The sequence below is a fragment of the Podarcis gaigeae genome (assembly GCF_964106915.1).
Source record: "Podarcis gaigeae genome assembly, chromosome: 10".
Taxonomy (NCBI): Eukaryota; Metazoa; Chordata; class Lepidosauria; order Squamata; family Lacertidae; genus Podarcis; species Podarcis gaigeae.
The window spans coordinates 65,887,048-65,904,124 of NC_139686.1; the positions used below are offsets into that span (position 1 = coordinate 65,887,048).

General features: G+C 43.8%; 1 protein-coding gene and 1 long non-coding RNA gene across 2 annotated transcripts in view; both read left to right on the forward strand.

Moving 5' to 3' along the window:
- Positions 1–17,077, forward strand: part of LOC310826606 — a 230,649-nt gene that overhangs the window by 191,548 nt on the left and 22,024 nt on the right. The gene's annotated exons all lie outside the window — the stretch shown is intronic.
- CERK (ceramide kinase) overlaps positions 1–17,077 on the forward strand; it is a 42,970-nt gene that overhangs the window by 8,931 nt on the left and 16,962 nt on the right. The window contains exons 2-6 of the mRNA XM_083701544.1: positions 2,389–2,502; positions 4,271–4,393; positions 6,460–6,585; positions 10,286–10,349; positions 13,877–14,022. Coding sequence (XP_083557670.1) covers positions 2,389–2,502; positions 4,271–4,393; positions 6,460–6,585; positions 10,286–10,349; positions 13,877–14,022 — 573 coding nt within the window. The remainder of the gene's footprint in view (positions 1–2,388; positions 2,503–4,270; positions 4,394–6,459; positions 6,586–10,285; positions 10,350–13,876; positions 14,023–17,077) is intronic.

Here is a 17,077-nt window from a genome sequence, read left to right on the forward strand (position 1 = left end):
CTAACCCATAAATAGTGCTTCAGGTTAAGAACTTTGCTTCAGGATGAGAACAGAAATTGTGCTCTGGTGGCGCGGTGGCAGCCAGAGGCCCCATTAGCTAAAGTGGTGCTTCAGGTTAAGAACAGTTTCAGGTTAAGAACGGACCTCCAGAACGAATTAAGTACTTCACCCGAGGTACCGCTGTATTATCATCATCATCATCATTATTACAGTGGTACCTTGGTTCTCTAACATAATCCGTTCCGGAAATCTGTCCAACTTCCAAACTTCCTGCACTCAAGCGAAAGCTGTGTTGGCCGTTCAGCTTCCGAAAAACGGAACACTTACTTTTGGGTTTTCAGCATTCAGGAGCTGATTTGTTCGTCAACTAAGCCGTTTGAGAGCCAAGGTTCCACTGTATTATTATTATTATTATTATTATTATTATTATTATTATTATTACTGTATTTGTAATGGTTATATGGGGTTGCTCGTGCGTAAGTTGCCGCCACTCCTGGCTAGGTGGCCTGGTTAAACCTTTCCTGACTGGACAGCCCTTCACTTCGTGGCTGTTCAGTCGCTAGCAGAATCCGTCAGTGGGCGTTTCTTGAACCTCTTCCAGCAAAGAAGCTCTTTGACGCCGAGTCGCCGCCTACTTTCCCTGCGCAGAAGTCTTCTGCGCAGGGTGGGTTTGGGCAGCAGAGGACCTGTGCTCCCCTCGCTGGTCTCCTGCGAAGAGTCCTGGAGCCTCCTCTCTGCTTCCCCCATCGGCCCCCCTCTATCCCTGGTGTAGCGCTGATTATCTTCCCCAGCTGGAGACCTGCCTCTCTCCTTGCTTGGCCCCTCTCCAGCATCGCTGTGGAGCCTCGCCTCCTCCGCTAGTTGCGATGGCAGTTCCCTGACATTATTATTATTATCCGCCTTTTCCTCAGACCAGGAATCAGCTTACAGATAAAATAAAGTAAAGGTAAAGGGACCCCTGACCACTACGTCCGGTCGTGGCCGACTCTGGGGTTATATAGAAACTAAAAACATTGAAAAGACAGTCCATAAAATATAATGAAACACTCACAGAATGAAAACAGCACATATACTAAATATCTATCTATCTATTTATTTATTATTACAACAACAACAACATCACAGCACCAGCCCTTTCCTTTAAAAAAGTTAGTTTCTAAAAGTCTGTTAGAATAAGGTCTTCACCTGCCAGAAGAAGAACAATAAGCAGGAGCCAGCCTAATTTCTTTAGGTAAGGAGTTCTACAGTCTGGGAGCAGCCACCAAAAAGGCCCTGAACCCCATCTCCACAAAGTGTGAGGACTGTGAGGGTGGAGGGACTAAGAAAGGGGCCTCCATTGAAGATCTTGGCCCATGAAGCTTTGTTAGAGAGAGTACAATCATCTTGTATTCTCTAACTTGGTATAAAGTAGGTAGCCTCTCATATTTGTAGCGTAAACCACTGAGCCTTGGGCTTGCCGATCGGAAGGTCGGTGGTTCGAATCCCCATGATGGGGTGAGCTCCCGTTGCTCTGCCCCAGCTCATGCCAACCTAGCAGTTAACACGTCAAAGTGCAAGTAGATAAATAGGTACCACTCCGGCGGGTAGGTAAACAGCGTTTCCGTGCGCTGCTCTGGTTTCGCCAGAAGCGGCTTAGTCATGCTGGCCACACGACCCGGAAAAACCGTCTGCATACAAACATCGGCTCCCTCGGCCAGTAAAGCGAGATGAGCGCCGCAACCCCAGAGTCATTCATGACTGGACTTAACTGTCAGGGGTCCTTTACCTTTACCTTTTTAATGCCGTCATTATGACTTGTCAAGCACCTTCTCTAAAAGTCTTTTGTTCTCAGAGAGTATCCTGAATATTCATGGTAGTTACCTCCCAATAAAATGTCACATCTTTCCATTACAGTGGTACCTCGGGTTACATACGCTTCAGGTTACATACGCTTCAGGTTACAGACTTCGCTAACCCAGAAATAGTGCTTCAGGTTAAGAACTTTGCTTCAGGATGAGAAGAGAAATCGCGCTCCGGCGGCGCGGCGGCAGCAGGAGGCCTCATTAGCTAAATTGGTGCTTCAGGTTAATAATAATAATAATGATGATGATAATAATAATAATAATGATTTTATTATTTATACTCTGCCCATCGGGCTGCGTTTCCCCAGCCACTCTGGGTGGCTTCCAAAAAAAATATTAAAGAACAGTTTCAGGTTAAGAACAGATCTCTGGAACGGATTAAGTACTTAACCTGAGGTGCCACTGTACTGCATTTTGGTCCGGCCTTTATACCTGCATGTCGAATCGTATCTCTTAATTTTTCGCATTTTCTTCTAGAAGCAGAAGCCGAAGCACTCTGATACTGTGTAGATCTTCCTCACAACACTGCTCTATCTCTTTTTCGCAGAGAGCTGTGCCGTGCCCATATCTGAGATTATTGCTGTCGAGGAAACAGAAATCGATAAGAAACAATCTAATAGTGGGAAATGGCAGAAAATGGCAAAGCCGCATGCATTCACAGGTAAAACACAACAGCAGCACCGTTTTTTAAAACACCTGTTTGCTGAATGTTTGCAGTATTCTTCCAAGCGGTGAGAGAAATCTTACCACTCATCTGCTTTCTTGGATTTCTCGCCAGGAAATCGTTTGGAGTAAGTTACTACTTGGCATAACATAATCTGTATTCCACCCTCACCTACCCTCAATTCTGAGTAGAGAAATTGCCGCAAAAGTACTCTGATTTCCACTGCAGAACACAATCGCATCATTAACTACCATACCCTTCTGCGTATCTTGCAGAAAACAGTCCTTTGGGGGCATATTAAGGGAAAGCAATCAATCAATGGTTTTGAATTTGTCTTTTGACCCACTAGGGTATATGCCTGGACTTAGTGTGTGTGAATTTTCACCACACACAACCTTCAAATTATAGGGCATTATTAAGTACTTTAAAATAGCGACAGGATGCATGCTTTCACATGTGCTCCATATTTTATATACATATAATTTATAAGAGTTTTTTTAAATTGATGGCATAGCTATAAACTTAACCAAGGGTTTATTGATTGCTCAAATGCCCAAAGTGTTTGTTTGTTTTTAACCTAAAGTCCTGCTAAATCTTACCCCTGTTGAATCTATTAAATGGTCAGGGTTTTCTGCCTTGTAGCGGCACTTTAAAAAATGGTAATTATTAATTATTACAACAGATTCTTCTTCTTTTTTCCCCCCAAAGGAAGAGGAAGACCTACTTGACTTCAAAATATAAACCTTAAAAAAATTAGAAGCCCTGCCTGTCTGAGGTGAAAGGGCAAGCGCTCAATTAGTTTCTAATACCTTTTAATACCTTTTGAATAAATAGAGGATTTTCCTTTTACAGTGTTGGAATATGAGACATCCTGGGTACCTTGAAACGAATCTTTACATATAACTTTGTTTGCATAGGACAGGCATCCCCAAACTCGGCCCTCCAGATGTTTTGGGACTACAACTCCCATCATCCCTAGCTAACAGGTCCAGTGATCAGGGATGATAGGAACTGTAGTCCAAAAACATCTGGAGGGCTGAGTTTGGGGAGTTCCACATTTGCAGTGATAGCTGACACCTGAAAGTAGAATTTCCAGTGTCTTTTCCCAAATCTGGAAAGTTGGAGGCTGTTTCCGAAAGACCTTCAGCCAGCTTTATAAAATTAAAGTTTGATTTGGAATGCCTTCCCTATTTTTGGTGCCCATACCTTGAAGCTACTGTCACATAACAACTGAAAGACAGGAACGTTGATTAGGAAGTCAAATCTCGTGTATGCCGTATAACTGACTTGGTAGTCTCTCTCGTCCCATTCAGAATTATATTTCATGCGTTGGTCTAATAAGTGGGTGGGGCCGTAATAAATAGCCCCACCCCCAAGTTTGTGTGTATACAGTGTGAATGTCTGCAGAGAGGGAGCCCTTGCTCTGGGTTCCAGATCACATGGGGTGGGGCTACTTGGGACATGTGACATCGGGGGCGGAGCTAGTCAAATTAGGCCCCGCCCACTTCTGGCTACGGCGTCTTTTTCTTTTTTCTTCTGCCTCAAATTCCCAGCTGCAGTACAGGGATAGCGATGCTGGTCTATGTTATTGGATTGTTGTACGTTTTAATGAGATAATGCACGCAGAGTTCTTTGAACCCTACCAACCTCTGTATAAATAAGTTCCATTATGTTCTCTGGAGTTAATTTCCCCCCGCGTTTAAAAAGGACTCTTCAGATGGAATTCTGCCTCATGTATACATGACCCTTTTTTGTTTGTTTGCAGTGCACTATGTGAAGAGAGTACATAATCACCGCTGGCGGTGCAAAGACGTGACCTTCTGGTGCATTAATGAGCAACTGTGTAATCAGTGGATGCATGCGCTCAGAGAATTACTTGATTTGCAGAGTAAGTTCTCGATGCACAACTTGTTGCCTCCGCTGCCTTGGATGGGGATCAAAATCCTAGAGTACAGCAACCAAAAAACGGGGCAAGGGGTTTGTTACAGGTGCTGAGAGTCGTTAGGAACCGCCATTTGCCTCCTAGAGCTACCAATTCCCAGATTGGTTTAACAATCAATCCTTCTTTGCAGGGAATTTTGGGAACTGTAGCCCCAGGCAGAGAAATAAAGTATAGTGTTAACATGGCCCTGTTGTAGACTAGGGATGGAGAATCTCTGGTCCTCTCCTGTGGCATTATTCCAACTTCCAGCAGCCTTGGCCAGCAGGGCCATTGGTCAAGGATGATACATGAAGACTAGTACCATCTGGGAAAGTGTAGGAGAAGTAGATTAAAGATAAGAAAAAACAGGAGTTCATTGATAACTGCAAACCTGGAAAGTTACTTAAAAAATAAGTGTTGCAATCTGAATTTGGTAGCAGCTTTTGAATAATAATAATAATAATAATAATAATAATAATAATAATAATAATAAAATTTATTTATATCCCGCCCTCCCCAGCCGAAGCCGGGCTCAGGGCGGCTAACAACAATCAAACTATCAAACTATCAGATATTCACACATTCTAAAAAAAATTCATTATAAAAATCAATTAAAATCGAATTAATGGCAACTAATTAAGCAAGATTCTATGCAGGTTGCCAGAGGAGGGAGTCAGGCTGCGCCCTGACCAAAGGCCTGGTGGAACAACTCTGTCTTGCAGGTCCTGCGGAAGGATGTCAGGTCCCGCAGGACCCTAGTCTCTTGTGACAGAGCGTTCCACCAGATTGGAGCCGCAGCCGAGAAGGCCCTGGCTCTAGTTGAGGCCAGCCTAACCTCTCTGAGGCCTGGGACCTTGAGGATGTTATTATTTGCAGACCGTAGGTTTCTCTGTGGGGCATACCAGGAGAGGCGGTCCCGTAGGTATGAGGGTCCTAGGCCGTATAGGGTTTTAAAGGTTAAAACCAGCACCTTAAACCTGAACCTGTACTCCACCGGGAGCCAGTGCAGCTGGTATAGCACCGGATGAATGTGATCTCGCAGCGAAGACCCCATAAGGAGTCTCGCCGCGGCATTCTGCACCCGCTGGAGTTTCTGGGTCAGTCTCAAGGGCAGCCCCACGTAGAGCGAGTTACAATAATCCAGTCTGGAGGTGACCGTCGCGTGGATCACAGTGGCTAGGTCAGGGCGAGAGAGATAAGGGGCCAACTGCTTAGCTTGGCGGAGATGAAAAAATGCCGCCTTTGTTATAGCTGTAATCTGCGCCTCCATAGATAGGGAGGTATCGAAGAATAAGCTCTGTAAATAAAGGTTAAATAAATAAAGCTCTGTAAATAAAGGTTAAATGGGTTAAAACAGATATATCATACACATAGATGCATATTAATATTTTATTATGATTTTGCTGATAAATTTAGGCAACAGGTTTACTAGAGTGAAAAGATGTTGAGAAGGACGGGTAGTCAAATTTATGAAGGTATATCCTGTACCTCTTGGATGGAATTTTTATCTTGATGAGTTTGATTTACAGACTATGAAATGTCTTTGATGTATGGATGTAACTACGGTTAATAAAGCATTAAATAAATAAAAAAAAGGGGGGTGGAGAAGAAGTAGCCTGGCTGCTTGAATTTATTGGGGGGAAATGGGATAAAATTATGCAAAGTAATTATAGTTCAGTTAACTATGCATATCACCCAAAAAATCATGCACCCTTATCCATTTTCTGGCCTATTACTTGAACATCTTTTTAAAAAACTGAAAAAGGGAAAGAATGCTAGAATAGGGCTTAAAATGAAAAAAAAAAAAGATGGTATGACATTGACTGAAAGTTTGTGGGAATCTTTTGGTACTCTGTTCAGTCATGATAGCGTTTATTACATTTGAATCATTATTTCCAATGAATTTGGTCCTCTAAATTGCTTTGTAAAAACAACAACAAAACACCCCGCTGATGCGCATGAAGGAATTTAGGAGTGAATAATCCTAAAAACTATTTAGTTTTAACTGGTATACCCTTTTTTCACTTTGGCAGCCTCTAGACCAAAGCACTTGCTTGTATATATTAATCCGTATGGTGGGAAAAAACAAGGAGAGAAGATCTATGAACAAAAGGTAGCTCCATTGTTTAGCTTAGCCTCCATTTCAACAGATGTTATAGGTGAGTAATGTAAAAATGGTGTGTTATAAAATGCATTCCTTCATCTCGTGCATATTTTAGAAAAACTGCCTTTAACTTAATTCCATGTCAATGCTGTTACGCAACAGAGGTTTGCCATTGAACCTATGCAAGGAGTTTCTTGATTCCGGTAAGGAAAGTTGTGCCGCAACGCAACCCAATAATAATAATAATAATAATAATAATAATAATAATAATAATAATAATAATAATTTATTATTTATACCCTGCCCATCTGGCTGGGCTTCCCCAGCCACTCTGGGCGGCTTCCAAAAAAATATTAAAATACTGTAATACATCAAACATTAAAAGCTTCCCTAAACAGGGCTGCCTTCAGATGTCTTCTAAAAGTCTGGTAGTTGTTGTTCTCTTTGACATCTGGTAGGAGGGCGTTCCACAGGGCGGGCGCCACTACTGAGAAGGCCCTGTAACTTGGCTTCTCGCAGTGAGGGAACCGCCAGAAGGCCCTCGGTGCTGGACCTCAGTGTCCGGGTAGAACAATGGGGGTGGAGACGCTCCTTCAGGTATACTGGACCGAGGCCGTTTAGGGCTTTAAAGGTCAGCACCAACACTTTGAATTGTGCTCAGAAACGTACTGGGAGCCAATGTAGGTCTTTTAAGAACGGTGTTATATGGTCTCTGCGGCCGCTCCCAGTCACCAGTCTAGCTGCCGCATTCTGGATTAGTTGTAGTTTCTGGGTCACCTTCAAAGGTAGCCCCACATAGAGCGCATTGCAGTTGTCCAGGCAGGAGATAACCAGAGCATGCACCACTCTGGCGAGACAGTCTGCGGGCAGGTAGGGTCTCAGCCTGCGTACCAGATGGAGCTGCCCTGGACAGTTAGCCCATTCAGGACCAGGGAATCCCCCGCACCTGCCCACCTCGTGTCCCCCCAAATCAGTACTTCTGTCTTGTCAGGATTCAACCTCAATCTGTTAGCCGCCATCCATCCTCCAACCGCCTCCAGACACTCACACAGCACCTTCACTGGTTCTGATTGCACAAACCATGGTGCAGATTCCACATCCCAGCTGCATTTCCGCATGCACCCTCTGGGGATGGATCTCAGGTCACCCCAAGTGCATCGTAGTGCAAAATGCCCATTTGTTGAGAAACAGCTGCAAGGTTTTGCAGCTCCCTGGAAGCTACACAGTGCTCATTTAATTCTCTGGATACAGAGCGCTTTCTCAGTCCTCAAATAAACAAATAAGCATGCATAGCACAAAAGGAAAACTCCACCTGAAAACATTTGCATGTGCTTTTTTGGTTGTCAACAAGAGAACAAGCACCGCTCAGTAGCCCCTGAGTCTTTCCCTCTTTCCTAAATGTACACAGCCTTGCTCGAGTTCAGATTGCCATCGCCATGCTGAGAAAGACTCCTAAGAGATTGGGACAGGCCTTTGTGAATGTTGCTGGAAGGCTTTCTGGCAATTTACTATGTGTGTGTATTTTTAGAAAGGTGCTGTGAAAACTCCAAGCATTTTGCAGCCATGTTGTTTGTACAGGGTTCACCTCATATTTGGCACTGGCATAGATATTTTCCAAATCCATGCTGAATATAGATTACAGGATTGTTGTTTTCCTTTCAAGGAGGTTGATGACCAAAAGCTTCTTACCCCTTTTCTTATTCAGCTATTATGCGCTTCCTTCTTTTGCTGGAATAACGGTCTATTTTTTCCATAGGAAACTTGGGTGGTTGTTCCAAAGGGAAGCATTTGCTAGCTGGGAATAGCAAACAGCGTTTGAGGCCCTGGGGCTGGCAGAAATCTGGTGAAATTTCTGCAGGCCAGGCTCTATCACAGACCCTCCAAGTGTCCCCATTTTCCAGGGACGTCCCTGATTTAGAGAAGCCATCTCAGTTTCTGATTTGATCCCAGAATGTCCCACTTTTCCTTAGGCAGTCCCTGTTTGCATTGGAGAAATGTTGGAGGGTATGGAGTTCTCCGAGCCCCGAGCCGTCTGAAAGCAATCCTAGATCGGGTTGTTGTTGTTTTTTTAAAAAAAATGTTTAATGCTTTATGGTGTTTTTATATACATGTTGGAAACTGCCCAGTAAGATGTATGGGGTATAAATATCAAAATTACCGTACTGGGCTGAATATAAGCTGTACTAAGGTAAAGGTAAAGGTACCCCTGACCATTAGTTCCGGTCGTGACCGAATCTGGGGTTGTGCGGTCATCTCGTTTTACTGGCCGAGGGAGCCAGTGTTTGTCCGCAGACAGCTTCTGGGTCATGTGGCCAGCATGACAAAGCCACTTCTGGCGAACCAGAGCAGCACACGGAAACGCTGTTTACCTTCCCGCCGGAGCGGTACCTATTTATCTACTTGCACTTTTGACGTGCTTTCGAACTGCTAGGTTGGCAGGAATAAGCTGTACTATTTTTTCCCCAATCCCAACTGTGGAAAGTTAAAGTGTGGTTTATATTCATGACCTTACGAGAGTGACACCCCCACCCAGGAAGCAGCCCAGAAGCGTGGGGCAAAGTTCCCCAGCCCACCCCCCACTCCCAAGCCTCCTCTGAGCAGCCCTTGAATTTTGCAGCTTATTTGAGGGTGCAGCTTATATTCGGGTCAATACGGTATCATTATGGAATAAGACGTCCCTATTTTCATCCGAGAAATGTTGTGGGGTATGCTATCATACAAGCAAGACGTGAAGAAGCTGTGGGTCTCCAAAGGTTGTCGGATGTTTCCCATCATCCTTGAATCATTGGGAACGCTTGCTGGGGCTGATGGGAGTCCACCACAGAGTTCCCCATTCCTGGTCATCTGGGTTCATAAGCCCAGCATCATCTGAGAGCCAGTGTGGTGTAGTGGTTAAGAGCAATAGACTTGTAATCTGGGGAACCGGGTTCGCTTCCCCGCTCCTCCACATGCAGCTGCTGGGTGACCTTGGGCTAGTCACACTTCTCTGAAGTCTCTCAGCCCCACTCACCTCACAGAGTGTTTGTTGTGGGGGAGGAAGGGAAAGGAGAATGTTAGCCGCTTTGAGACTCCTTCGGGTAGTGATAAAGCAGAATATCAAATCCAAACTCTTTTTCTTCTTCTTCTGGCATGCCACAATTGTAGCAGTGTACGTTGTGATTGCAGTTTGCCCGTGGAGGCGAGTCTACTGCAGCCCTGCCCTGTTTCACGAATGAGCCATATCTGCATTCCATAACGGCTTTCTATGTTGCTATACACAAGGCGATTTGCAGGCAGAAGAAACAACAGAACATTCAACAAAGATCACGCAACCTTATCATGAAAATCTCCTGCATTTTAAATGATCTTGTATTGAATAAAGCAATAAATAACCCATAAGAATATAATAATGCACTGCAAGATGAACTCTCAAAATAACAGCAGGTTATTTTAACAGGAATTCACTCTCAGCAATTGCAGCGAATGATTACCAAATTGTAATCAATAAAAAATGGCAGCAGAGTTACAGTACGTAAAATAGATGGACTAGTCCTGGATGACACCCTACGTAACAATGGGTGGAGCTGCAGCTTGGTCAAATATGATAAGGTTTATCACAATCCTCCCGCAGGCAGCTGCAACAACAATAAGTGTCAGGAACCAAAATGGTCATAAACCAGTAGTTTTCTCCCTTCCTTAATCATTTATGTGCACATATGATCCTCCTTTTAATATTATGTCCTAAAGCTGTTTTTTCCTTTTCTTCCCCCCCTCAGTCACTGAACGCGCTAATCATGCTAGGGATAACTTACTTGAAGTTAATCTAGAGAAATACGATGGGTAAGTTCTCTCTTTCTCTCTTATACTAATCTGTTTTTTAAGATAAAGTACACAGTCTGCATGTGCCCTGCTTAATAGACAACTGGAATGACTGCCCAATAATTTGGGAATCCCCTTTAGTGTGCAGATTGCTGCGAGGAGCTTGCTTCAGCCACCCAGTTTAGCGCCTCTCTTTCTGACCTTATTCCCAGGCACCTGCTGAGGCCGCAGTCCCGATCGATTCATAAGCGAACCCCAAAGAGAGCCTACTTAGTATTGTAGTCTTAGGGGACGGAGATGTCCCTGTGATGTTTTGAAACCATCGGGGCATCATACTGCCGAGTGGGCTTTGGCACACCTTGCATTTTCTCTAGTGGCGTAGGAGAGCTGAAAATAATGCCAACATACCGTATTTTTTGCTCTATAAGACGCACCAGACCACAAGATGCACCTAGTTTTTGGAGGAGGAAACAAGAAAAAAATATTCTGAATCCCAGAAGCCAGAACAGCAAGAGGGATCGCTGCACAGAGAAAGCAGCAATCCCTCTTGCTGTTCTGGCTTCTGGGATAGCTGCGCAGCCTGCATTCGCTCCATAAGACGCACACACATTTCCCCTTACTTTTTAGGAGGGAAAAAGTGAGTCTTATAGAGCAAAAAATACGGTATTTCACATCTGGCGACCAATGCGACGCTTTGGTTTCAGATAACGTGTGGGTAGACGAATCCCAAAAGCCCGGGACCCAAATTTTCATGATCCTCTAGCAGCTAGTTTTCCAGACTGCAGAGCATGCTGCTCAAATGCTCGTTGTCTTTGTTTTCTGATAATTTAGGAGACGCATGAGAAACGGCGATGCCTTAATTCATGCCCAGTGAAACTGAAGTTCCTCTCGGCCCATAAATCTTCCAGGAACGCTTTGTAATGCCTAATGATGCCCTCTTATCGACGGCGTAGCACATTTATTTATCATTGTGCATGTTTATAATCCTCACCGGTATATTCTCAGAAAGTTTAGCCACTTCTAATCGCCCTTTGGGAGGAAGATGGGTTGGGCTGTGGGGAGATATCCCCAAGCAAGCTACCGTATTTTTTTTGCTCTATAAGACTCACTTTTTCCCTCCTAAAAAGTAAGGGGAAATGTGTGTGCATATTATGGAGCGAATGCAGGCTGCACAGCTATCACAGAAGCCAGAACAGCAAGAGGGATTGCTGCTTTCCCTCTTGCTGTTCTGGCTTCTGAGATTCAGAATATTTTTGTTCTTGTTTCCCTCCTCCAAAAACTAGGTGCGACTTGTGGTCTGGTGCATCTTATAGGGCGAAAAATACGGTAATTTCCCTTCTGCTCTCCTATTTCTGCACATACAGGCTATAATCCAACAGAACTGGTCCATGCATATAGCAGGGCTTGTCTTTTGCTGGCGATGGAAAAGCGTTGCCTGCATTCCCAGCTCTCTTTCCCTCCTCCCCGAATCCTGCAACACACACACACAGAGCTCAGCATCACGGGCACCTGGTATAGGAATGCTAATTCGCTGCTTCTGCCGTGCCCGTTAAGACGGAGATTAATTAAACCGCCATGTGCCCTGCTAATGCAAGGCCTTCTCACCAAGTCACAATTCCTCGTGCATTAATCCTCCCCTAATTACTACAACACCGAGTCAAATAGTATTGAGATTCCAATTACGCCGGGCATGGAAATGGTTGTAGGACGGGACAGGCGTCCTGGATCATTCCTGAGGATCGGAATATATGGACGCTCTAGTTGTTATAGACAACTAGGCTGGCGGTTACAAGCAGACAAATTACCAGCGTTCTATACCAATCCCGCATCATTTCCACTTGCTGTCTTTGTCCCTTTGGTCTCACGAATGTAAGAGAGAGCTTTGGATAGGAGGTGTTAACTTTGAGCAGCGGATGCTCACGATAATGCAGTTGTGGTAGGGGGGAAAATGTGTTTCAATTAGTCTTTTCAAATATAGGCAGATATCTCACAGCAGATGATGAGGCAGCAAATGCAGAGCTAGATGAGATGATGGCTTTCCTGTTATCCAAATGTGACATGTAGAGCTTTCTGTCTGTCTCTGCAACATATCACAGCCAGCTATTGAATTGTAGGAGAATTCGGCCGCCTCTAATGAATTAACTCTGTGCGCTTAAACATCACATGAACAGGGATCAAGCTGGCAGCTCAGCATTCCTTGAAAACTTTCCCAAATGAAGATTTACCCCATTGCAGAAAGCCGGTACAGTGGTACCTTGGTTCTCAAACTTAATCCATTCCAGAAATCTGTTCCATAACCAAAGCGTTCCAAAACCAAGGCACGCTATCCCATAGAAAGTAATCCAGAACAGATTAATTCATTCCAGACTTTTAAAAACAACCTATAAAACAGCAATTTGACATGAATTTTACTATCTAACGAGACCATTGATCCATAAAATGAAAGCAATAATCAATGTACTGTACTATGAAATAAATAAGACAGCATTGTAGATTATTTTAAAAAGTTAATTCTTACCTGCACTGATGATAGTCATTGTTTGGATGGGGGGCTTTTATCCATTTCTGCAGTCACACAATCAATAGCTGAACCCAGTAGCTGAACTGGGTTCCACAGAGTCACAAAAACAAATTAACCGAAAAAGCCTCAGAAACGAAAACGCAAAATAAATGGCAAAAACAAAAGCACCAAACTTCATTCCAGAAGTCCGTTTGACTTCCAAAATGTTTAAAAACCACGGCGCAGCTTCTGATTGGTGCAGGCGCCCCGGAAACAATGGCCAACAGCTGCATCGGATGTTTAGCTTCTGAAAAACGTTAGAAAACCAGAACACTTACTTTTGGGTTTTTGGGAACCGAGGTGTTTGAGAGCCAAGATGTTTGAGAACCAAGGTAGCCATTAAGACTTCAGATCCATTAAGACTTCAGATCCAAGATACCAGTTGGTATCTTGCAGTACCAACTGGTGAAGAATTTGATTGGAAATAACTGCAGGATTAGTCCCTTCCAATGTGGCTGGGTCATTTAAATGATCTGCCAGCCATTTGTACACCTGGGGGAATCGCTGAAAGGACCATTCAGTCGCTCACGAACTCTTGCTGTCCGGGGTAAAATCTTCAGAACAGCAGCCCAGCTGTAAGATGATAAGATGTGGAGATTATGAATGGTAACTCATTAGGTGAAATATCTGTAATTTGGAAGAAGAACAGTATTCCATGTTGATGTCTGCCTTGTGTTTACTGTTTTGTTTTCAACTGATGTCTGTGCGTACTCGCAAAGGGGAGAATTATTTTACAATTAGCCCCAACTCTGCCCCTTCCCCCTCTAAAACAGGTTTACAACTGTTCTGTGCTCTGAAATTACATTTTGAATGGATTAATTCAAGACACACAGTAAACCAGCCTGAAGAACTTGATAAGGGAGGTTTTTCTTTTTGTTTCTTCCTTGATAAAGCGAACCATCTCTATTGTGTCGGAAGTGTTTGACATATTTGTTGATTCCTTCGTTTTGCTGTGAGTGTGCATTTTAATTTGTGTATTTTCCGGCAGTGTTGTTTGTGTTGGTGGGGACGGCATGTTCAATGAAGTGATGCATGGTTTGATTGGAAGAACGCAGAAGGATTCTGGCATAGATCAAAATAACCCCAAAGCACCATTAGTCCAATGCAATATCAGGATTGGCATAATCCCGGCTGGTAAGAATTGCAAAACGGCTCACTTTCGCCATACGTCATTATATTGTGGTTATGATTTATTACGTGTTTCATCAGCCCCCAACCTAGCCTGGAATCACAACATGGGCACAAATTGGCTGCTGGTGTAGCCTTATTGGAGTTCACCCATTGGGTCTGCATTGCTCCCGGACAGGAAGAAGGAAGTCAAATGACACCGAGGGTTGGTTCAGAGAAAGAGTTCTTTATTTCTGCTCTCTGAAACAGCAGAAAGGCACCTGCGTGGTGTGTCCACAGCAAGTCCAAAGAAATGAGAAGTTTCATGCAGTATATATATCCTCCAGGCACCCTCTCCCTCCTTCCCCAGGAATCCAACCACGTCAGCCTATACACGCAGGTTGACATCACAGATGTTCCTGCTCCGGCACTCTTAACCATAAAAGGGATTTCCTTCCTGCACTCCTGACCATAAAACAATATTCCTGTTTCTACTCTTATCTTGGAGCCAGAGGTCACCATTTCCGAGAACACACTCTGGCGTTGTTCCCAGACTTGGGTCTGTGCGTCTTTGTGGTCAGAACATAAGATAAGGCACAGACGTGTTTTCTCTGTTCTTACTGGTACAGTCAGGGTCATCCTTGACGTCACAAACTGATAAAGGAGAGAGCTGTGTTCTTGTTATGCATTTACTCAACGGCTCAAGTTTATGCATTTTAGCTAAGGAAAAATAGGGATTTTGGTGCAGTTTAAAACTGTCTGCACAGTCAGCTTGGGGTTTGGGAAACCCCTTCCTTCACTGGTATTTCGACGTTGTCTGTATCTGTGTAAAAAGGAGCACGTGAAGGGAAACGACAGGATCACAACCTGTTGCCAGACCTCCATCACCCCAACCTCTGTGTGTTTAGCCAAACCCATGATTGGCTCTGTTCACAGATAATGGATGGATACATAGAGGTCAGAGACTGGAGCATGCAGATATCATCCTGCTCTTTTTCTCTTCCGTGCGATAATTCTACATGGCTGGATGTGCGATCAGCCCTAACTGTTATGGCATATTAAGATTTAAGGACACAGAGCATGTGAGATAATAGAGCCTTTTATTATTATTATTATTATTATTATTATTATTATTATTATTATTATTATTACTATTATTATTATTATTATTAAAATTTATATACCGCCCTATACACAGGGGTCTCAGGGCAGTTGACAGAATAAAAATAAAAACATCCACAAAATACGTAATAAAAATAAAAATAACAATCTAATAGCCCCCCCACCCAAAAAAAAAAATTTTTTTTAAGGGCATAAGATGTAAATCAGATCAACCAAAGGCATGGTTAAAAAGAACGTTTTTGCCTGGTGCCGAGAGGTGTATAATGAAGGTGCCAGGCGAACTTTCCTGGGGAGAGCATTCCACAAATGGGAGCCACTGCAGAGAAGGCCCCGTTCTCGTGTTGCCACCCAATTATCACCAGTATTCTTCCCCTTTCTCTTGGGCCAGCCAGTTTTACCCCAGAAGGACCTTATTTAAAGGAGCCTGGAATCCTATGTTCAGGAACAGCATCCCAGTTTTCCATCGCTGTCCCTCCATAGTTCAGGGAGCTTATAGCAAATCGGACAGCGCAGGATTACCATCCTGCATTTATTCTACATTGCTTTAGCAAATTTATACTGTTTGGGCTACGTTTTAGATTTAGATCGTTTTGTCTTTTGTGAAGATTTAACATTGTCTCATTGTTTGTTGCTTGTGGGCTGTTAGTACCCTTGACATGTGTTTTCCAGGACTGTCTATTCTCACTGGAACAAACCCTAGTCCTTTTACTTATATGTAAAGGCAAGCCTTTCAGATTTGCCTGAATGTGTGTTCCTAGTGAATTCTATTTCAAGAGCTATGGACACGTCAGAATTTAGTCTAAAGAAAGAACACATCTTGGTGGATTTTGCTAGGAATGGTTTGGACTTCACACCTGCCTCATGAGCCCTCAATCTATAACTTTCCTTTTAAATTGGGAAGTATCCTCCAAAGTAGTCTCTTTATTTGGTTATGGACATGATTTATACTTCGCCTTTCAACAGGTTCCTAGGGCAACTGACAAAAAGTTTAAAATGGTGCTAAACAAATTAAGACAAAAGCATTAAAACACAGGCAGCAGAAGAAATAATAATAATAATCATAATAATAGGGACGTGGGTGGCGCTGTGGGTTAAACCACAGAGCCTAGGACTTGCCGATCAGAAGGTCGGCGGTTCGAATCCCTTTGACGGGGTGAGCTCCCGTTGCTCAGTCCCTGCTCCTGCCCACCTAGCAGTTCGAAAGCACATCAAAGTGCAAGTAGATAAATAGGTACTGCTCCGGCGGGAAGGTAAACGGCTTTTCTGTGCGCTGCTCTGGTTTGCCAGAAGTGGCTTAGTCATGCTGGCCACAAGACCTGGAAGCTGTACGCCGGCTCCCTTAGCCACTAAAGCGAGATGAGCGCCACAACCCCATAATCGGTCACGACTGGACCTAATGGTCAGGGGTCCCTTTATCTTTACAACAACAACAACAACAACAATTTATTTATTTATTTATACCCCGCCCATCTGGCTGGATTTCCCCAGCCACTCTGGGCAGCTCCCAACAGAATATTAAAAACACGATAAAACATTAGACATTAAAACTTTCCTAAACAGGCTCGCCTTCAGATGTAAGAGCAAATGCAAAGTAGGAGAAAGGCAACTGTAACATTCAGGGCTCAGCAATCTTTTTCAGCAGGGGGCCGGTCCACTGACCTTGTGGGGGGCCGGACTATATTTTGAAAAGAAAAAGAAAGAAGAACAAATTCCTATTCCCCACAAATAACCCAGAGATGCATTTTAAATAAAAGGACACATTCTACTCAGGTAAAAACACACTGATTCCCGGACTGTCTGTGGGCCGGATTTAGAAGGCGATTGGGCCGGATCTGGCCCCTGGGCCTTAGTTTGCCTACCCATGAAATAGAGTCTAAAAGCCGGGATTTATTATTCTCCTTTATTTTTAAAAGGTCTTCACTTGTGGCACAGATACCTGCCACACCTTAGACACCCAGTG